Here is a 23,429-nt window from a genome sequence, read left to right on the forward strand (position 1 = left end):
TTTTCCCAATTAAAAATCTGAAAAGAGGGCGCCTGTGAATGGTCATTTCCAAGTATTGTCACAAATACTGAAATGTGACTTTAATTAGGACATAATGGCTTCAACCAAAATCCTGGCTGCATCTAGAGTTGTTGTCCTGCTGAACCTCTAACTCACTCAGAAATATTTAGTAGCCTCTAGATTTTCTTCCAGAACTGCACTTTACTGAGATCCATCAAGACTCCAATCAACTCTCTCTATGCAGTTTCGCTGAGTCTGCAAAAGGAGCAGCATAATGTTATCACCACCATGTTTTGACATGGGGCAGTGTGTCCTCAGTTAGATTTATTTCACGTTTTTGTATGTTGGCCAAAAAAGATCAGTTTTGTCGAATGGGGCTAAATCACCTTCTTCCACATGTTTACTGTTTCCCCCAAACAACCTGTGGTCCGTTAAGGGGATTTCTTCTTCTGAGTTTTCCATAAAAAACACAACTTTCCCCCCTTCAACACACTTTTTCACTTGAGTTTTTGATCCCAAAATGAATGTGAACCTCCGGTGGGTCTTTGGCTGATTCTCTCATGCTCTCTCTATTAGTTTAGGTTGACAGCAATGTCTTGGTTTAAAATTGCACCAAACTCCTCCATTTTATACCATTAGTTTAACCTGTCGAATGTGTTCCTTGGTCTTTATGATATTTTTTGTTCTCTAATGTTGTTAAAACAAACAAACAAACAAACAAATTCTGGCCTTACAGAAAAAATATATTTGCTAGATGATTTCTGAAAAGAACAAGTTTACGCATGCCACACTTTTTATTTTATTTTATTTTATTTTTTAAATTGTGCCTCTTTGGTCACATCTTCACTGACGCACACTTTCAAAACGATTCTGACCAAGAAGATTTGAACTTATGTGTTATTAGTACAATTCCGCTTACATTAATTGTACATTAATGAGTACTGTTAACGCAATTAATGTCATAACATTCAGAATTTTATTTATTTAAATCTAAAATAAAACTGTTTGCCCACATGGATGAGACTTCCCCCCACGCTCTCCCCTCCTGCCGGTGATGCTGTGCGCAAGTGCGTGACGAAGTCAAGTGGATTTGAAACCTCTCCTCCGGGTCTAACTCGAGTATCCCTCCACTCTCATTCAGTTGTAGTTGTAGGACTTTTCAGGGAGAGAGACTAAAATCTCAGTAAGCCATGGAGAAGATCTGGTTTCTTCTTACTTGCCTTCTCGTTGTCCTGGTGCGTTTAGGCGCCGGTCAGGACCATTTACGCGCGCCTCTTGGCCCCTGGAGACAGCGCATTCAGTGGGAGAATAACGGTCAGGTGTACAGTTTGCTCAGCACTGGGACTCGGTATCGCTTGCCTTCCCAGAACAGGAGACGCACCCAGATGTTACTAACAACAAAAAACTATTTAGACCAAGTCAGCCCTCCTGTCACGCTCATGAGAGCCACCAGAACCAGGTCTATGAGCCTTCAAGGCTCGGATCACTCTGAGCAAAATGACCAAATAGACACGTCGCTTGTCGGAGCAGACGTGCAGTACCTCCTGTCCGCGGATCGGACCGGCACACAGAGTCAGTCCAATGTGGCTGTGGATTACCACTCAAGCCAGGCTCCGGCTAACAGTAGCGCTGCTGTTTTCAGCCAGGAGTTTTCCGGCAGCGGAATCCCCAGAGGAGGCAGGGGTACTGCTGCGGAGGACAGCGGCGCGCAGCAGACCACTGCGCCACCAGCAAGAGCGCAGGACTTGACGCACAGCCAAGTCGATAGAAGCTCCCCTGAGGGCTCGGATTCAGTCCACACATCTGCTCGGGTCAACCTGGCTAGTGACGGTCGAGTCACCCAGCAGACCAGAACGCAATCCCTGACCAGAGTCACTCCAGAGGTGGACGATTCCAGCAACGCTGTTGAGATTCAGTTCCCTCCTAGGAGTCCAGATACAACAGGTGCAGGTGACCCTCGGGATCCGCACAGCATCCACCACAGGAACTCGGTTTTCTATAATGTTTACCCAGCTGACCGCAGGAACAGGCAGAACGCGCGCAACCCACCCGGCACCGGCCACGGCACCAGGTTCTTTCACAACGGTGAGACGAACAACAGACTGGATAGTAATTAGTTTGTTTGTCCGACATCAACCGTAAACCATGATCCAGAGCCGGTCAAAAGCTTTATGGGGCCCTAAGCAGAATCTTCTAAAACCCACCAGGCCCCACAGTTCAATCCTCTAATCTAATCGAAGCGTTTCTCCGTCATACATCTACCACTGTTATGTTTACAGCTGAAAGATAAATAATATGTGTTGGAATCATTTTCAGTTTACCAACAGCCATTTCCATACCACATTGGATTTTAAATTACGCTAATTCAGATTCGGTTTCTAAAAGTGTTTTCTTTTTTCAGACTGAGCTCCAAGTTCTGCTTGAGCCAATTTCATTGCATGTTATATTTTTATGTACTCACTCTTCTCACAAATATTTATATAGTGTGCGCGTAATATTTCTGAATGTTTGAAAGTACAAAAATAAGAATTTTTATTCTTATGGAAATTCTGTTTTGGCTGTTTTTCAGTTTTAAGTCATTTAACAGAATGCTTCAAATCAGTCCTCAAAGACATGGCTTTAGACAAAAGGATGGAAAATAAATATATTTATTTTGAGAACTTTGTTATTCCTTCTGCTGTTTCATTGATTGTGCTGCTCAACAACAAAATGTGCCACCTGTAGGAACATCTTTAGCTTGTATCAATAGACCGGTTTACAGTCTATTCCACTGAAGTTATACAATAACAAGTAATTTAATTTGTGTATAAAAAGGCTTGAAACATATTGTAGGAGCATCTTATTCCACCATGCTAATCATAGCATTAGGTTGATTAAATGGGTTATTCAGAGTCGTTTTGGTTTTCAATCACCATCCATCGCGCCAGCTGGTTAGGTTTGACATCCTGTTTGCAACTAAATCACAAGACCAGCCATACAAATTTACATATTTTATCTTTGAGTAACTTACATTTTATTATTTGCAGGTCTGCCAGACCTAATCCCTGACCCGTACTACATCCAAGCAGCCTCGTACATCCAGAGAGTACAGATGTATGCACTTCGCTGTGCAGCTGAGGAGAACTGCCTTTCCAGGTACAGTTATGTTCAACAACAAAAATTCACCATTTTTGTTGTTCTCAGGACCATATATAGTTGTTTTTTTTCATGTAGTCATGTTGCAACCACAAACATTTAGATATTTTATTGGGATTTTATGTGGGAGACAGCTGTGCTGTGAAGCATTCTTTTCTAGATGTCTTGCAAAGGAAAATCTAAAAATGTGGCATGCATGGCAGTAACATATAATGATTTAAGAAAAACTACTCCATTGTTGCTCTGGCTGAATATTTTTGGGTCACTGTTCACCTGGAAACTGAACCTCTAGCATCTTCACAGCATGATGCTGCCGCCATCATGCTTTACAGTGGGGATGATTTATGCAGATGAATCTGATCAGACCTCTTTCCTCCACAACATGTTATGGAAAATGGCAAACAGGACTTTTCATGAGTTTCTTTCTACACTGTCTTTCATCACTTATGGTCATCAGATTAAAAGGAGTTGAATATAAATGTTTGCAGGTTTTTATTGTAAAAGAAATAAAAATGGAAAGCATGTCATTATCCTTCAACTTCACAATTCTAATCTATTTTGTGTTAGTCAAACACAGTCCCATAAAAAACATGGAAATCTCTAGCTGTAACGTGCCAATATGTATAAAAGGTTCAAGCTGTAGGAACACGTTCTCAATGCAATGTGTATCTAGCTGTTCACGCGGACTTGTTCAACAAATGGGATTAAATTGGAGTTAATATGTTTGAATTTGTCCATTTGATTGGCTGCCATTTGAAGAATTAACGAAGACAGTCATTAGGGCTGAGGCTGCAACATGAGGATAGCTGGCTGTCTTCATGCTTGTTGGCTAGTTGGATGTAGCAGCTCAGTGGCAGAATGGCTGCGCACAAACCTGGCCACTGCTCAGGATTTCTCTCCTCTGATCGGCGGAGGATCTAAGGAGCCGCGCTGCCAAGGAAAACAAACCCTGAAATGAAAGGCAAAAGGATTTCAGAGCTGAAAAGATAAGCCACCAATTCATGACTCAAACCCAGCACTGCAGTAAATCTGCTGCGCAGGGCAATCAGAGGGAATTTAAAGTGCAGTGAAGTGTATGTCAGGTGGACGGCGTTATGTAAAGATGCGGTTATTCAATCCTGCAGGTGCTCTGAGTAGCTGACTTGGATTTCCTTTCTCTGCAGGTCTGCATATCGTCCGAGCGTGAGTGACCTGGAGTACAGAGTCTTGCTGCGCTTCCCACAGAGAGTGAAGAACCAGGGAACTGCAGACTTCCTCCCAGTCAAACCCAGACATGAGTGGGAATGGCACAGCTGTCACCAGTGAGTTCCCTCATAAAAACATCTAACAGCCTCCGGCACTCTTAGAAAGAGTGCCGGTAATAATAACACATGCACACATATGAGCAACTCAAGTTTTGTTTGCTTTGTCCCAGAATACAAAATGTCCAATTAAGTGATGTTAAATGTGATGAGGAAGTGAGACAACCAATGAGGGAAGATAGACTGTCTTTTCCACACTCTGGTCAGCGACTTTTCAATTTTGGTCTAATCTGACCAGAGCAATTTTTGTGTCCGTTAAGCGCTTTTGGCCAGCTGCCTAAAGCTAGGAATATTATGTTTAAAGTGTGCATGTAGACATCTGAATCAGCAGATTAGCAAACAATAAATGGTTTGCCTACTATTGATCAAGGCACTCTTAGAAAAGTCTGGTTTCTTGAAAGCACAATAAAGTGATTAGGGATGCCTCAAGACTTTTGCACAGTACAGTACTGTCCCCTTTGCGACGACTCACAGAAACCTTAGTTTCCACAGCGTGTTCAGCTCAAACCAGCCCCCCCTTTTCTGAGTGTGTTTGTTTGCATGTCCGACTCTCTGCAGACATTACCACAGCATGGAGGCCTTCAGTAACTACGACCTTCTGGACGTCGCCACTGGACAGAAGGTTGCTGAGGGACACAAAGCCAGCTTCTGTCTGGAGGACACCTCATGTGACCCGGGAGTACGCCGACGCTTTGCCTGCACTGCTCACACACAGGTTAGTCTGCACGAATGTTGCTCACTTTTTGTCATTTCTACTTTATAATTTCATCTTATTGTTGGTTTTAGATCATTTACTGGTGTTTAAATGTCATTTCCTGAACATATAAAATGCATTAACCCAGCATTTAAGCAGAAAACATGAGTAAAATGAGCTTGGTTTGTTTTAAGGGGCTTGGTCCTGGATGCTATGACACATATCATGCTAACATTGACTGCCAGTGGATCGATATCACTGACGTGCCACCTGGAAATTACGTTCTGAAGGTAGAACTGCAGATCAAAACAGCTGCTTCCACATTTCATTGATTTACCTCTGTAAAATTTTTATTTAACCAGAATCTATCTTGCACGTCACCGTTTTCTGTTTGCCAGGTGACGGTGAACCCCTCCCAGCTGGTCCAGGAGTCTGACTTCTCCAACAACGAGGTCAGGTGTGACGTCAGATACACGGGAAGCTACGTCCAGGCAAGAAACTGCAGGATTGTTGTGTAAGTCCGACGCGTAGCGCCTGTTTTTTCCAATGTGACTCGAGCAGAGACAACTTAAAGTTAATCAGTGTCGTCCCTGTTTTCCAGGAGCTGACCTGCAGAAGACACAGACGCGTGCTTAGTAACCTTTAGTTGTTCTTCAAGTAAAGCTGCTACTGTTTTGATGCTGTTTCATTGTTTGCTACTCTGTAATCTTTGTATTTATGACACACTTCCTACCACACATATTGGCAACCCTGTTAAAAAGTGTCAAAAGACTCAAAAAATCTTTTATTGCAATAGTGTGACCTCACACTGAGAACCTTAGTAAAATTCATCCTTTAATTTGAGTACATTTATTCAGTTTCCTCTCTCCTTTACCGTAGTTAAAGTAAGTGCTGAAGATCTCATTTTACCTTCCTTTACATCAATTACAAGTGAAGACACTCCCTCCATATTCTGATCACTGTAAATCAGTAAGTTAAGCATTTTAAAATGCTATATATCACATTTATTTTAGAGGAATGGCTTGGTATAACAATAAGTGAGGCACTGATAAATTTTGCAAACAATAATTAGTAAATTTTAGTTAATTGGTAATTCCTGCCCCCTTCTTAAAACGTGTTCTGGATTTATCCTCATTTTGCTACAGTGGCAAAAGAAGAATTATGAATCTATTCCAGACTTATTCATATGTGTGCAAGAAAATGTGTTTCCTAGATTTACATAAGTGTCAGCTATGAAGTAAAAAGCCAACTTTGCCTTATTTCTGTATTTCTAGTTGTGTGACTTTTTTCTTTCTGTCTATTTTAATGTATTTTATTGCAATGTTTGCTTTTTTATGTTCTGGTTTGACCTGGTTTGGCACTTTGATTTTCACTCGTGTTTTAAAAAGGGCTTTATAAATAAAGTTGAGGTGAGTTTTAGTAGACATTGCCCAGTCTTTTCCACTGCGAGATTGAGCTGATAGAACAATCTTTTGAATTTTCTGGATTTCTGGTGAAACACAGGGAAAGCCATTCATGACCAATTTTGAAGCAGAATTATTCCTGCTGATGAAAACATGCAATCACCAAAAACTGAGGAGCATTTTAATGTTGGGCGGTTCATTGCTTGACTCCTCTGAGAAATAGCTGCAATTATTGCACTTTGCGTGTTCGTGTCTGGGAAATAGCAGGAAAATAAACACTGCATCACACCAGGTGCCTGTTTGTGTGTATTTGTTGTGCTGCGTTGCAGCGGGTGACTGATTGGGAAAACATTCATCTGGCAACAGCTCCACGTCAGTCTCCTGGGAATGTCTCGGTTTATTTGCACTTTGTCACCAGGTTTTGGTGGCACGCTGTTTAGAAGCTGGCATGTCAAAGGGTATAAATAATAAATGAAGTTTTTGTTTTTGTTGAACAATGCTCCCTTTTTGCCTCTTTTTAATTTTGTCATCCAATAAAAATAAAAACACCCCAGACTTAAATACACAGAGATTGTTTTTCATGCTTTTATATCCTGCCACAAGCCACATTTCCTCTATAAGCAGATATGCTTTTAAACTCTTTAGACTAAATATGCATTAATTGCAGCAAGATTTATATTTCAGCAGTGTTCAAAATCGTGATTAATGTAAAGTCATCTAAAAGTAGCTCGGGATGTTTATGCAAGAAACATGCAAGCGTTTTAGAAGTGAGTTCATGGAGTTTTCCATTCAAAGGTATTTTTGGCTCACTTTTCTAAGGTGCTTTGCTGTTTTATTTTCAAACATATAATCTCATTACTCTAGATTGAAACCCATTTCATTCATCCTCTTACCCAAACATTGCCTCTTTGTGGAGCTCACGCCTTCTTTGGCCCCCGAAGAACCGAGCCACTGCAGTGGGTCTGAGTGTGATGGAGAGTCTCCGGGTGCTGTTTGCTCAGGGCAGGGTGGCGTGCCGAGCCTGCAGGCCGTGCTGCAGGCCGATCCTGTGAGAGATGGCGAGGAGAAGAGAAATTCCACAGATCCGGTGACGGCCAGGAAAGCCTGTCTGCTAACTGCTGACCTCAGTGTCTCCTCAACTCCGTTGTTGTTATCGTGGGCTGACCGCCTGCACGGCTGCGCCCAGAGGACCTACTGTCTGAGACTGTCGGTTGGCATGTCCGAGCCAACAGGGCAGACTGCAGGGATGCTAAAGAGAGTTTGTTTTCTAAACAGACCAAAAAGAGGACCTGAATTAAGGAAAGTTTATGTCTAATGCGCCTTGTAAGCTTGCTCTTCACAAGAGACCAATTCTTCATTTGATAGTTGAGATAGCAAAGGTGGATATTCACAGCTGACTGGCAGTTTCGTGGCAAAAAGTTGTGTGTAGCACCAACAGAAAAACTAAAATACCAGCCAAGGATTTGATTTATCCTCTTGGTGCCACTAGTCAGATAATTTAAGACACCTACTGTTTTTTCGCGGAATAAACAATCTGCTTCCTCTCCCCCCATTCTTTGTACTTGGTCTAAAAGATGGCTGTCCTAGTGGTCTGAACAACTGGCCACTTTAGCTCCGATTGTTTGTACTCAGCCAGAAAGACAGCCATCTCCTGCTCTGATGTAAAACGAGTTGCTACCTTAGCTCTGATTGTTCGTCAGAAAGACAGATAGACAGGGTTTCTTTTGCAGAGTTACTTCAATCTTATCTAGGGATTTATTTTAAATTGTAATTTTAGATTTAACTTTCAACTTAAGAATCAAACATGAAAGTCTAACTTTAGATGTAACCTAAAATACAAAAGCAGAGTTAGTTCTTACAGGTTGTACTGGCAGTATGTATTAAAATATTTAATGTAATTAGTATTATTTATTTAGATTTGATTTTTTTGATGTGTTTTATAGATTAATTGAATGATGGCCTGTGTAAATTGAATGGCCATTCAATTTATCAAATTGAATGGCCATTCAGGTTTTAGTTGTTTTCTTTTTCTTTTGATGTTTGTTGCACAAAGTTTGTTGCGACATATCAACTACATTTCAATCAGTGAAACTGTATTTTTTTTTTCTTAAATACCCCCTCTCATGGAGACTTACTTACATCTTCTGACAACTAGACCAACTTATAAAAACATTGACTAAGTTTGCTATTGGTGCAATTTACCTTAAAAAAAACGAAACATACCCACTACACAACCATGCTCCAAGGATGCAGGCAGGGGGAGAGGACGCAGATTGGGTAGACCACTAAAGAGCAGGAGATAGGTGTCTTTCTGGCTGAGTACAAACAATCGGAGCTAAGGTAGCGAGTCGTTCAGACCACTAGGACAGCCATCTTTTAGACCAAGTACATAGAATGGGGGGAGAGGAAGCAGATTGCTTATCCCACAAAAGAACAGTAGGGGGGTGTCTTTCAGACTCACCAAGAACAGTACAGGGCAGTGATAAAGAATTACAATAAGTCATTAACATCTGCTCTATCTCATGACGTCAATAGTTACCACCCACTGTGATGAGAGGTGTGAAATTCATTAACATATAAACATACCCCCTTAACACTTCTCACCCTCTCTCCCCCTATTTGTAATATTCATATTCATAATCTGTCATAAATCTTTATTGAAGGGAGTACCTAATCTAATATCTCTTAAATGACCAAGAGATGCAAAGAGACCTTCTGTCTTTCTTTTTGCCACTCTTCCTTAAAGACCAGATTAATGGAGTGCATGACTAAAGTTATCCAGCCAAAAGATTTGTTCATTGTTGTTCCAGGTCTCTCTCAGGTTGTTCCTCAGTAACTTCACACTGCTTTGAAATGATCAATAACGTCCTTCCTTATATGTATGCGGTGCTCCCTGGTCTGCATGATGGTGTTTGTACAGAGATGAAGCAGAACATCTGGACTTATACTGAGGATAAATTACAAACAGGTGGTTTCTATTTACAACTTTGGTGAGCTTGGAAGTTTAAAGCTTTTTCTTCCACTTCTTATGCTCTACTTTGTATTTGTTCATCACATGAAATCCCACTTAGATAAATCAGAGTTTGTAATGTGACAAAACATGAAAAAGTCAAAACAGTGAAAATGCTTTTGCAAGACTCTGAAAAAGTGAAAAGTACCAGAAGACATTCAAGTATAAATAAAAACTGGATTAAACAAAATTCAATGAATAGAGATAAAAAAAAAAGAGGGAAGTGATCACATGATGAAAAACCTGCAGTGTCCATAACACGAACTCTCTAAACGTCATCGGTTCAGATGCAGCTCATTAAAACTATCTAAAATACAAACTTAACATGCCACTGAGGCACAGAAATGTGTTGGGCTTTAGAGCTGCCCACTGTGTGCCGAGTCTGAAGCACTGAGTTCGCATCATTAGTGAAATAATTTGGCGCCTTCTTGATGCTGACGTTCTGTTTCTCTGTCTGTGGCCCGTGTTTACCTTCCAGGGAATTGTTTGTTGGCACCAAGGAGTGAAAGCTATGTGTGCAAGTAGAGGGGAAATTAAATGAGGAAATCATTTTCTCTCGTCTGACACAGTCTTGTGTCTGATGTAGAGCAGACAATATTTGCCCGGAAGAACAAGTAGTGCCGTATGTGAGTTTGACCAGTCGCACATCATTGCATCTAACAGGAGCTTTCCCTGTCTGATGATGGCCGTTTTGAGTTGCTGTATAAATATCAAAGTATTTAGCTGAGTGAATGCATCCTGTTTTTAAAATTTCTTGGGCCGACTAGTTTAACTTGGCAGAAAAGTTCTCCGGCTGAGGAGGAGGAGGAGATGTCAGGCAGAGTGCACAGAAGGCAGATTTGGGTGAAAAGGTTGACAAGCTGAAATTCTCTGGTTGTTTTGTGTTTAAATATTTGGTCCAAATGCTTACAATGTTTTGTGGACTTTGCATGTGAGTGCCAGACAACGTTAGGATGTCTCCTCTCGAAGGAAACATGTTCACCTGTGGATGTTTAATGGCTCCAGAGACATAAAGCACACATAAGAGGAGCCATGCGGAAGAAGACCTCAGGAAAACCGTCTCCTGTGAGACAAAATCACATCAGTTATTGCATTTGTGACATGTTGCATGTTTTTGGCTTTGAGCGCTTGTCTGTCACCAATTTGTGAGGAAAAGGCATTTATAATTGAGTGTACCCTGGAAAGAAATGGTTACAGACACAAATGGAAAAAATAAACTCAGATACAGATTAATATAAAAATTAAATGGAAATAGATATATTATTATCAATAAAATAAAATGATATTTAGAGACAGAAAGTCTAAAGGTATAATAATGAAGGAGTCTGCATCAACACATTCCTAGAATAAAGGAATAATTATGTCCTACTCAGTTGCACATTTCTTTGAATCTGTATTGTATTTTTATGCTGTAAATTTGCCATTTCTGTACATAATTTTTTCTTTTTATATTTATACCTCTATGCATGTTTCCACTTTGCCTGTCACTTTGCTGCTTTTCTACTCTATTCTGTTCTATTGTATATTTTGAAAATAATTGTAAAATACAGCTAAATCATATGAATACTTTTTGAATGACATAGAAAAATGTTTAGAGAAATAAAAAATACATATATTTAAAATAAATCTTAGAAATAACAAAGGCAACAACAAAAAGAAAAGCAAACCACAAAAATCCATGCAAAAATATTGAAGAAAAAAGTAAAATTATTTATGTAAATATTTGTAAAATGAAAATAAACTGAATATTAATTAATAACATACCTTAACATTACCTAAATGCAATAATAATAATAATAATAATAATAATAATAATAATAATAATAATAATAATAATAATGCGTTGCAGTAAACATAGATAACCTAATAAGTATGATAAAATATAACATGCATATATTTCAACTTTTAACACAGATGACTGACTATTAACATGGACGTTGTATTAGTTGAAAAAGAGCGTCACCGTGTGGTGATAAACAGGCCACAGTGAGTGTGTCCATTTCTTATGGAAAGGAGTTCCAAACCATGTGAAATCAAATTTAAACTAAGTGCTTTTTTTATTATTGTTGTTGTTTTTACTTGTTTTTAAATATATTTTTTAGCGTTTCCCTTCAGGTATTTGCTGTTGCTGGCAGTGGTTCGCAGCGTGACGAAGGCTCTGACGTCATTAACAATCGACGGGACATCTTCTTATTCGGATTGACTGGTCGGAGTGTAACACCATACATCAAAGAAGACCGAGCAAGAAAATGCAGCTCTTCGGTAAAATGTCTCTTCTGCTTCTGGGGATTTCAATGTCCCTGTGTGTCTCGGCCGAGCAGACAAAGGTAGTGGAGTTCAACGTCAAGCCGGGAGGAGTTGTGCACACTTTCTCTGAGAGAGTCGTAAGTTGCTTTTCTTGTTTTCTGAAGCCACCGACTGCTCATTTAAATTGAGTTGCCTTGGAAACGAAAACCTGCTAATATTTTTAACCCGAGCGTTCCTTTACAGGAAGTCAAATTCATTATGTAGGTCTGTGTAGTTCATTGACATTGTTATCGAGTTAAAACTGTAAAAGATAAAAAAATAACATAACCCATTTTTATCTTTAAAATATTCACGATGAATATGTCAAGTTTGGCATTTTTAACGGTGAAAGCGGAAAAACTACATTCCATCGGTAAATTGTAGTCGCGGAGTGATGACCACACAGCCAGTGAAACGCTGACACGTCTAAGCTCATCTGCCACAAGGGCTTCATTGATTGGATGAGACTTTTTTTAATTATTTTTTTATTTATTTATTTTTTAATAGCGCTGAACAGATTTTCATGAAAATAAGCCTAAAACTTTTGAATGTTTGATGTACAAGTATTAAAGAGTGTTCCATGGAATATCATGTTGATTATTAGAAGCTATTTCCTCATGTTTGGAAAAAGCCTCATCATGGCAGTTACAGCATAATTGACACGAATGAAATTTTATTTCTTACTTTGTTTGTGTGCTTTTCCAATGAATTTCCAGTGAAACGTTTGATGGGGTGATTCTTATTGCAGACGTTTCAAGAACCGGCATTTTAAAAGATTCCTTTCCTCGTTCCTTTTCAGGTTTCCGTGTAATCCTAAAATGATCTTCATCAGAAAAGCTCTTTAGGCTTTCTAAGAGTATTTTAAGAAATGTATTCAGACTTTTCAGCCTTGGAAGACTTATAAATAATTCGGAAGGAGAAAACTTTCTAAACTCATAGAATGAGCCCCTGGTGTTTCTTCATGTAACAATGAACTTGGACACGAAATGCTAAAAATAGCACTTTGGGCATTTTGTTTCCCTGTGATAAAATTATAAATGCTTCCCATTTATTTAGGTTATCTATTTAAAAAAAAAAACAAAGTATGAACTGTTTGAGTGACAGAAAATAATGTCAGAGACTCTCTTACTTTTTTTTAAAACACGACTTTCATTTAATAGTAATCTTGTTTGAATTACTTTTTTATGTTCTCAGTCAGTTAATAAATTCATTTGTTGCTAAATATAAATAAATCAATAAATGTATTATTAAATTAAGCTGTTCAGACTTTGTACTAATTGGCATTAAACCTTTTACTGTCTTGTTTCAGAGCAAGTATGAGTGCATCTTCACCTATGCTTCACAAGGAGGAACTAATGAGGTATGTGCTGTCTTAATCACTCGGACCCTAAAGTTTTATTTACTATTAATCCCAGCTGGCATGACAGTGAAATATTGCTCTGCTCTAAAACAGCAATGGCTGATGAGTGTGGGCCTGAGCGAAGACGACCAGCTGTTTTCCTGCTCCGTGTGGAGGTGAGACGGGCACAACTTGCCGACACTTAATCGATTTGCATTCAAAACATGTCTTCCCCTGAAACGAATCCTTTAGGTCCGTCCTGATAAGGAAGATTCATTCCCATAATGTGACTGTGTGAACAGATGTGTGTCCTCCTCTCAACATGAGTAATACCTGCCCACTCACCGAACCAAACTGTCTGTGGTGGTTCCTCCTCTTCACTTGGCCGACCCCGTCCTCATCATTGCAAACGTGTCCCATCTGCGGCTCCTCTGAGTCACCTGATTGATTTATTTATTTTTTAGTCAGTTGTGACAGTTGCAAAAAAAAAAACAATCAAATAAAACCTCTAACAATGTCTTTTTGTTAGATTTAAATGGGTAAGATGATGAGAAAAGTTTTAATATCACACAAAGATAACCTGGATTTGTAGAAAAGCTTTAAGTGGTTGTTATTAATGATTTATTTAGAGGAAAAAACCCAGTTTGCATTTACCTTCACGTAGGGTCAGGTTGGCATGACTCTGTGTGAAAATGTTATTGACCCCTAAACCTAATAACTGGTTGTGCAACTCTCTGCAGCAGCAACTGTGGTCAAGCAATACCTGGCAAATTTTCATTATTTGTTTCATTTCGGAAACATGGGAGAAAATCGCTTGCGTATAACCCGTCTGACAACATGAAGTATACCGAAAGATCATGTGAAAACAACTCATCATCGCCTAAGTAACTTCAAGAATAGATGAGAAACAGAAAGTCTGTAACATCTGTCTGTCTGGAAAGGGTTCAAAAGCCACTCATAAAGGTTTCAGAGCCACAGCCGGAGCCATTATTCACAAATGGAGAAAAGTTGCAGCTGTGGGGAATTTTACCAAGATTGACCAATCTTCCAAAAATTTCTCCTAGAGTGCATTGACGACCCATTGCAGAGGTCACAAAGGAACCCAGAACATCTGAAGTCCTGGAGGTCGCCTTAGTTAAAATGACAATTCAAGAATAAGAAAAAACAAATGTCAAACAGAAGGATTGGATTCCTTTAGATTTGTTGCAAAAGAGATCCAGAGTGTCAGAAACTCGCAGTCATGTGAAAGTCTAGAGCTGCTTCGCTGCATCAGTGGCCGACATTCAGTTTGACATTGCAGATGGAAAGTGATTTTCTAGTGAAAAACTTGAAATCTTCAGACATTTTCATCGACATGCTGTTCGTCTAACCTTACAAATATATTGCTATGAAAAAATATTGAAAACAGGCTGTACAGTGTGACAAATGTCAAATTAGCAATGGAAAAAAAAACTGGTGTGATGCAGCAAGTCTCATCTGAACGACTCAAAACAAAATGAAGGTACTGGAGTGGCCTAGTCAAAGCATTGAGATGCTGTACATGACCAATGTGGTTAGAATAAAACATTTCTGTGAAGAACGGAGGGCCACAGTCAAATAAGAGTAACTATGTTAAATCGGTTAACTGCTGTTTGACTGTATTTTTGTTATCTTTGATATAAAATGATGTTTGATCTGAAACATTAGAGTGTGATTGAAAGTAAAAAAAAAAAAAAAAAAAAAAGAAAGGGGATCTGTCACGGAGCAGTGCACACTGAAGAGACTGTGTGTTGGGATCATTATTGTTTAAACATTTCTGTCTTTAATTTCTTTCAGGCCTCAGGGAAAATCATACCTGTTTTTCACCCAGTTCAAAGCTGAGCTGAAAGGAACCAAAATTGAATATGCCAACGCTTTTGTAAGTATGAAACCAGGCTGTTAATTTCTTCTTCTTTTTTCTTTTTTTTTTTTTTTTTTTGCTTTTGTGGCTTTGTTTTTAATGAACCGATGTTGTCAGCTGATCTTGATCCCCAAGGAGCGATGGCCACCTCACCAGCTGAATACTGATGAGAGCCAAACGATAATTGATCAAGAATCAATAGTGGCATTAAGCCACATGAAATTGGGGCATAAAAATCCCGTCTTGCATGATTTTATAGGATTGACCTATGTTTGCCTTTAACTCTGCGTCCTTTAGAGATAAAAATCTTATTTCTTGACAACCTGCTGCCACAAACCCTCTCAAGCCGAGGCAAACTAACGAACAGCATTAAAGAATTGCTGCTTGATGTTTCCATTCTGCCTCATACACGCTGTCAGTAGAGAGATAAAAGCTTTTCATTACTCGGTTATCTGCACAAATGTCAGAAAATCAAGGCGAATTCCTGCTGAACATCTTTTTGCACAGCCGGCAAATAATGAACATTTCAGCCAGCCACACGCATGTCAAACTCAAGGCTACTTTCATGTTCTGCAGCTTCATATTTCTTCTTCTAAGCAACACATTTTGGTATCAGATGGGGGGTAGGGGAAGAGATGTCACCATTGATGCTTTGATCTCGTTTTCTGTGACAAAATAGACATTTAATGGCAGAATTTGTCAACAAAACCATGACTTTCCTAGATCAGCATGAAATCATCTAACGTGTGGCGTTGGTGAAGGGATTTATTGTACGTCTGAGTCACAATATTCATCCACCTCATCTCAACCTGTATGGAAAATCCTTTTATCATGTTCCAGCTCTGGATAAATGTCTACGGTTATTATTTCTTATATAGTTGAAAGAACTGAGATTTCTTAAAAAAAAAAGTTTTATGGCATCTGTTCTTTTTTAAATTTCCACATCATAACTTTACTTCTGGATTAAGCACCCAGACCGACTGAGAATATGCAGATAAATTCTTTTAAAAAACATTTCACTGGCCTCTGCAGCTTCTAAGATCAGGATTTTCCACTGTACCTGTGGTTCTTAACCTGGTTCTGGTTTAGATGACGAACACTGTCATAAACCTTCCAAAAATCTGGAAAAGTTCAGGAAAGGGTTGGGACTTATCTGCTTGGAAGTCCTCCAAAGTCCCCAATAAGAAACTTCTTAAAGAAGGGAAAGAATGAATGGAAATTAATATCAGTTCTTCTGCTACATTTGGTTAATATTTTTTAGTCAGAATAGAGGTTTTGGATGCTAACATAGCATTTTCACACTATTAACTTATTAGTAGTATTTTTAAAAAATTGTGGCTAAATTACGGGGGAATTTTTGGATTAATCTCCTGTTTTTATCCAACTACCAGTATCTCTGCCAACAATCACCTGATTTTAATTAGTTTTCTAAATGTCTCTTCCTCTCATCCATTAAACCCACTATGAGCTCCACACCTCTGCATGTTTACAGCTTTCATCCTCTAACGATGGCCTCAGCGCCTCCCCAACGTTTTACAACTTCACGCAAGTCAGAAAGACAAACTTTTATTAGTTTTTGGAGTCCGACTTGGAGTTGTATCTCTGCACGTAATGTTTTCAGTGGAAGGTTAATGTCCGGACGGTCACTTCGCAGCGGTCTGCCGTATCTGATGCGGTCGTGGTCTGCGAGGCGATGCGAGGCACACCTTGACACGCCTCCTTTCCCCCAGCAAGGACATTCCTGACACTCGCGTCATTAGAAAGAGAGAGAGAGAGAACATGTTTCCTCCTCCTGCTCTGGCTGTGTGCCCTGCACGGAAAAGACAAACAGAGAAAATAACTTCAGAGTGAGGGGACTGAAACAACATCGCATACACAAACACATCTCTTTGACCTTGATGCTGAATCGGAGTTCTTTCCTCTGTTTTGTTTTTTGTTTTTTTGTTTTTTTTTTAGTTTTTCTTCCTTCCTGTGCAAATGACATTGTTCTCTGTGCCACCGCCTGTTATCTGTTTTTTTTTTTTTTTTTAATCTCTTGTTTTTGTTTTCCACCGTTTCCTCCTCGTCGTTTGCGGATGCGTCTCCAGTCAGAAACGGCAGTGACAGGCCAGCGTGACGTACCTCTGAAGCCAGACGAATTTACTGTAGGAGAATCAACAGGTGAGGAATTGATTGTGTCTCCAAGTGTTCAATCAACTCCCTCTGCCTGTCACATCAGTCTCTTTCTCTGCCTCCACACACACACACCCCCAGCCCTCCCATTATCACGTTGCAAGCTCCCTGCAGATTCCCCTGCGAAGCGTGCGCTCCAGCTGTGAGTGGGTTTTCACAGTCGTCCCCGTAGCATTATTTGTTGTTCTCCGGCTCCCGCCGAAATCCCCAACTGGGGCTTCAGTTCCAGCCTGTGATTAGCAGGATTTGACTAGTCACCCCGACTGGCAATTTACTTCAGCTGTCATTTTCAGCAGATTAGACGCTAAAGTACAGAGGCTTACAGGCTCCGAACTCAGCGCCGATGACAGACTTAAGGATAATCCCATCACTGAGAAACAGCGGGAGCGATGAATTCCAGGCATAGATTGCTTATCGGCGTGTAGTACAGTATGTAAGGGGCTTTTTAATTACTACAGCCCTAAAGCACTTTTTGTGCTCCTGCTGCAACACACGAAGGGATGTTCAGGTTTCGGTAACCCAAACAGAGACACCTGTTGGACAAAATAGTAACTACATGCAAAGATGCGCTAAAAGTATTGACTTATTTTAAACCTATACAAACCATTCATTGTTTTCTTTTTTTTTTTTTTTTCAGCTTTAAAATATTTATGTTTTTATTTTCTGGTTTTTATCAGCACTGCATGCGTCTCTATTCTAACACTGAATAATTTATCCAAAACCAGACATTTTGCTTCCCTTGCTGGCCTTTAATTGTCTGCGATTCATTTATTGCTGCACTCTGAGTTTTCATTCTCCATCTAGTGGCAGCTGTAATTATAATGCTCTTTTGTTAGGACTTTTTTTTTCCTGAGAGCTAGGTGGAAATAATCTAGTTAACTGGTTCATTTAGCAACAGAACTACAAAACAAAAAATATACTAATAAATTATAGAAAGCAAAAATGAACCTTAATTTATACAAGTTATTCTAACCTTAACACACTGAGCTCAGACAAATAACAGAGTCTGTCCTGTTACCAGACAAATTACCTTTTTTTTTTATTCCAAAACATCTGTTCAAGCAGCCATGATCTTTGTGTTTGAAAATGTATCACAATAACCATTATTACTGAGCTTTACAGTTATGGTTATAAATATTGTTAAAATGTGTTGAAGTTATTGCTACAATGGTGTTATTAACCGCTTTGTGTTGGGTTATGTCAAGTAGTTTTGTCTTAATGTTTACAGAATATTTTCTTTGTCATGCTGTTTATGATTACACTGTTTGTCTTCAGATTAAGACTTTATGTTTCCCTGAGATTACCGGTATTCATAAATACAAAATAATATAGATTCTGGAAAATGTTTATACATTTTTATTTATGAAAAGGTACGAAGAAATAATGTTCCCATCAAATCAATTTTGTTGCAGTGTCCAAAAATGTCTGCTCATCCAAACGTCATAAAATTAACTGCTCCACTTGTTGTTTCTATGGGAACAAATACTTTCTACCATTTATTGTATGAAGAATAATTAAGTTGTTTCTTTTTTACATTTTATTTTTTATATATATAAAAGCTCAGCTTAACAGCCATAAATCAAAATATTGATATATGATGATATGTTAGTGCTTTGGTATTTATATTTTTTGTCATAAATATGTTTGGAAGATGACAGTTGCATCATGGGAGATTAAAAAGCAGATACAAGTCAGGGCTTCAAAATATATTTAAGACTTCTTGCAAAAAAGATCAAGTTGTTAGAGAAAAACAACCTCTAAACATTAAACAGCAGAAATAAAACAAAAAACCCATAAGACGGATAAGAAGATAAAAATCAAGGTTGTACATTAGCACAGACCTGATGTTGGTCTCATTTTTTAAACTTTCATGTCTCATATTTTTCTCTGCAAAAACATTTCTCTTCTGAACCTCATCATAGCTTTGACGTCTGATATTTAGTCTGTAGGAGTCACAGCTGTAGCAGAAATCATATCTATACCTATGTTAAGTGATGCTGCACAGACTCCAGCAGTAATCCACTCTCCTTTCTTAATTCCAGTGACCCAAAGAGATGGAAAGTTCAGCGCTCAGCTTTCCAAGTTGACCGTCATTGGTCGGACGAGACATGAAGAGCTGTGATTGGACGGAAGTCGCGCTCTGCTGTGACCAATCACAGCACCTCGGTGAACTGTGCTTCTGCTTGTTGGGATTTCTTCCTGAGAAACGACCGAAAACGGAAGCAGCTTGAAGCTAATATTGGTTTGAGGGGACACGGTGAACCAGTTGTAGTACATATCCAGCCTTTTTCACTAATTTTGTTTTTGGGATTTGTTCTACAAAAGATGAAGGAATCAACTGATTATCCAGACTTTTCTGGATCAAAATTGGCCATTAGATTACGTGCTTCTGTAGTTGTTTCTTAGTTTGTAACATAAAGAGATTCTGGTTTGATCCGGTGGGTGTGGGAATGCGTAGCCTGGTGTTGGGATGGGGTCTGTCCAGCTTAGATACATTTTATATTAGCAGGAGATTTATGCATCTTGTGTAATCCCGAGAGGAGAGTGAGTAATCCCTGGTATTGTGAAGCGGCAGCACGCATCCAAACAAGTAGAAATTGCTCTGTCTCGCTGCGATCCGCTCTGCTGTTGAAAGAAGCACTTCAGCGTCTCTGTTTATCTACATCTGCTGCAGATAACTCAAAGCGTTGCGTCTGATCCCTCCAAACATCAGCCAGGTTTTCGTTTCCTGCCATTTCCCTCTGATGAAACTAAACTACTTCAAAAAATACGTCACAAAACAGAATCAAAATGCAAACTATTGACGAGTTTGAGTCTATATGTGAAACTCGCTGTACGGTGAGGTTAGTATTAATGCTATACATTAAAACAAAATTATATAACATGGCCTAATTGCTTAAACAGAAAATAGCTGACATATTGATATAATCAGTTGTAATGATGTTTTTGAAGAAGCATAATAGCATGTTCTTGTAGACTTGGAACCAGAACTTTTTTAAACCTTCAGCCAGCTCATGCCTGGTAAGATGTAGAGTCCTGAAAGGTCTGGAGGAATATGGAAAAATATTGGATTTACTCCCTTTTCCACTGACTAAGTGCTAAAAAGTAAATGTCTCAAAAATAAAAGCTTTTTTTTTTTTTTTTTTAACATAAATATTGAGGTAAGTTCCTTTATCACATCTTCCCTTGTTGTCCAACTCACTGACCGGAAATAAATTCATTTAAAGATGCAAAAAGGGCCATCGTTTCTCTACTTTATTAACCTCCAACAGTACGAACTCTTAGAACTGCTGGTTCTTAAATTTTGCCAAGCAAACCCATTCATTTTTACAACAGATGGTGTGACTTTACAAGAATAACATCTGGAAGATATAAAGTATATTTAATGTAGGATTGTGGATTTCCAAATGGAGCTGATATCACTTAGCTCAAGTGCCAGAAGTGTTGAAGCAGCTCTTTACCCACTGAGCTGAATAATAAAGAAACCTCAGCGTTGCTTTAAGTTTTCTGGTAGTAATAATCCCCAACCAGATCAAAGTTTTGTAGTCGAATGCTATAAAAGCAGCTGGGGGGTGGGGAATCTAGAAATTGAAGTCTGGAACATTAGTGCAGATGTTTAACTCAAAAGTAATAAAATGTAAAGCATGCACAGACATTTGGAGGTTTCTAGATGAGGAATAAAAATGCCAGCGCTCGCTCCCTCTCGAACCTCTGGCTTTCATCTCTCGGTGCCACATGTGGGGATCAGTGAGAATATTGTGCAGGTTTCAGAAGTGCTTCATTATCACATGCCCCTGATCTCCCTCTCACTCCTTCTTCTTCTTCTTCTCTGCTCTCCCCTTTCTCTGTAATGCTCTGCGGCCTCTTTATCTTACCGGCATTGATCCGAACCCTCAAACAGCACAAGTGTCCAAGGATTGAATTCAGATTGGAGGATTTCTCTGATTTGACTCTGCTCTTGGATTAGCTGGGATAGGCGGCGTACCTTCGGTGTCTTTCATCCGGTGTCGAGGCGATGCCCCGGAGCGGAGGAAACGCCGGGTCCCTTTGTCACCATCCAGGCTCTCTTTCTCTCTCAGGGGGGGGTCAGAACAGGAAAAGATCACACCCGGACCTCGACCTGACTCTGAGGGGAAAAAAACACAAAAAAAGACACAAAAAAAAACAACTTGCGTTACTAATTTTGTACATGCGTCCTTTCTTTTTCTACCTGTTGATTGCTGTGAATCATGATGAAACTTGATGGGTGTTTGAATAAAGACACGTTGTCACCTCGGTGGAGATAACTCTTGTGTTTTTGTCGGGTTACATCAGTCGTGGTCTGATTGAAGCTGCCGTAGCCTTGTCAGAAGGGTAAACATGAAAAGAGAGGAGGAATTTGATTGCCTGTGTCGAGGCGTTAAATATTCTGAGAGCTGTCAGGGCCGGGCCTCGGCGAGGATTGCGTTTTTATGTCCCATCTTATCTGCCCAATAGCCGTAATTTCTAGAAGCGCCGCTAATGCATTCCTAATTTGGACCGGTTTAGGGAAGCAGCCAGTGTCGGAGCCTCCAAATGAGACTTATGAGGCCCTTTCTGCTAGAGTAATGAAAAATTAGCCTTAAAATGTATTCCGTGAGCGTAGTCAATTAACATATATTGTGCTCAAATAAATGTTTCTAAGAGATAGAGAGCCTCTATTGTTTCCCCGTAATTTCTGGGGGGAGGAAGAGGCTTTGCTGGGAGGATCTATTAAATCCAGAGGCACATATGGGAATGTATGGACTGGCTGATCTTTGTGGGCTTACTGAGATAGAAAGTCAGGAGGGATTTATCCATCATTATGTTAAATCCAGAGAAAATCTAGATCGTCTACAAACCGGTGTCTGCTCGCTTGATGCAAGAGTCGCACGTCGGCGCTGAAAACTCTTCATTCAGGAGTGTTTCTGAGCCTGAAAATCGCTGCTTTTTCACCCGCTGAAAACTCCCTGGAACAGCGAGGTGTTAATGATTTCCTGACATGCTGCGCAGAACCGGCCCGCACCTTCGCAGCAAAGCAGAACCTGTGATTTCTGCTGCAGTTTGACGGCCAAATTCTGGCCCGTTTCTGTTGAGCTGTTTGTTCCTTTGAGTTGTAAATCTCTGCTTCTCAACAGCTCTTTGTTTGCCCATCAGCTCTCTCCGTCTGCGGGGCCCAGAGCTGCCTCGATTCTGTCATCCAGATCCTGAGCACATATCAGCACACTGTCTGACACCAGCAGAAAAAGTTCCTTGCATCACAGGAAAAAGCTATCAGGAGGAACATGCAGGATGTTGTGGAGCAGAGGTGTACCACACAGAGCTCCTGCACAGCTTGTTGGAAGTACAGGTTATAAATAAAAAATGGATGTTATTGTTCTAGTTAGAGCCTGGCTAAAAGAATGGGCTATGTGAACGGAGACTTTATATATTCCCATGCAAAAGTATTCATACCCCTTCATGTAACGTTTGTGCACTTGTTTTATTAGGACTTTATGTGGTTGACCAACATAACCACATAAATCTCAAGTGGTACAAATGGCATGCATGTGAATGTAGCTTGAGTGCAACCGATTGCCTTTACAAGTCCTCCAACTTTACAAGTTCCCCAGCTGTGAAGGTCTCAGGTTTTAAGAAACCTCATGAAGAGTTTAAAGCACAGTTAGAGTCAATAAAACAATATCCCATCAGAAGAGCGGGACCTAAAAGAAATCTTGTTTTTAAGTTTGACACAAGCAACACAAAGGACACAGCAGACATGTGGAGGAAGACACCAAGGTCAGATGAGGCCAACGTTGATCATTTTGACCTAAATGCAAAATGTAACGTGTGACAGGAAAACCAACAATGCACTTCACTCTGTGGAAAGCATCCCCAATGTGACCTGGTGTCAGATATAAACTGCACTGATGAAACACAATGTTGGGAGCATCACTTCACCAGAACCATGGAAGCTGGGAAGACGGATTGAAGACGGATCGGTGTCTTGTTCACCTAATTCAACTGCAGATCTTAAGGCTTGAAAATTGATGTTTATCGTTTCTATTCACCCAATTTGACCGAGCTTGAGGTGTTTTGCAGTCAAGAATGAGCAAAATGCCTGTGACTTGATGTGTAAAACTGGTAGATTCACATCCCCAAAGACTTGCAGCTGGAAAGATTGAATATTGATGAAGACTTTGCAAATTTGTATTTTTGGAAACCACGTATTAT

At 39.7% G+C, this 23,429-nt stretch overlaps 2 protein-coding genes across 2 annotated transcripts; both read left to right on the forward strand.

Moving 5' to 3' along the window:
* Positions 1–670: 670 nt before the first annotated feature.
* Positions 671–7,098, forward strand: loxl5a (lysyl oxidase-like 5a). Its single transcript, XM_015013236.2, has 7 exons — positions 671–2,085; positions 3,027–3,135; positions 4,299–4,436; positions 4,995–5,151; positions 5,325–5,420; positions 5,529–5,644; positions 5,732–7,098. Exons 1-7 carry the CDS (start codon positions 1,191–1,193, stop codon positions 5,736–5,738), a joined length of 1,518 nt encoding a protein of 505 aa, XP_014868722.2. The 5' UTR covers positions 671–1,190; the 3' UTR covers positions 5,739–7,098.
* A 4,605-nt stretch (positions 7,099–11,703) lies between these two features.
* On the forward strand, positions 11,704–21,505 carry mydgf (myeloid-derived growth factor). The gene is made up of 6 exons (XM_015013249.2): positions 11,704–11,927; positions 13,139–13,189; positions 13,283–13,344; positions 14,984–15,065; positions 17,135–17,207; positions 19,262–21,505. The coding sequence occupies exons 1-6, from the start codon at positions 11,793–11,795 to the stop codon at positions 19,339–19,341; spliced, it is 483 nt and encodes a 160-aa protein (XP_014868735.2). The 5' UTR covers positions 11,704–11,792; the 3' UTR covers positions 19,342–21,505.
* The last annotated feature ends 1,924 nt before the right edge of the window (positions 21,506–23,429 follow it).

This window comes from Poecilia mexicana, unplaced genomic scaffold (assembly GCF_051168715.1).
Source record: "Poecilia mexicana isolate PSO_F unplaced genomic scaffold, ASM5116871v1 scaffold_4, whole genome shotgun sequence".
NCBI lineage: Eukaryota > Metazoa > Chordata > Actinopteri > Cyprinodontiformes > Poeciliidae > Poecilia > Poecilia mexicana.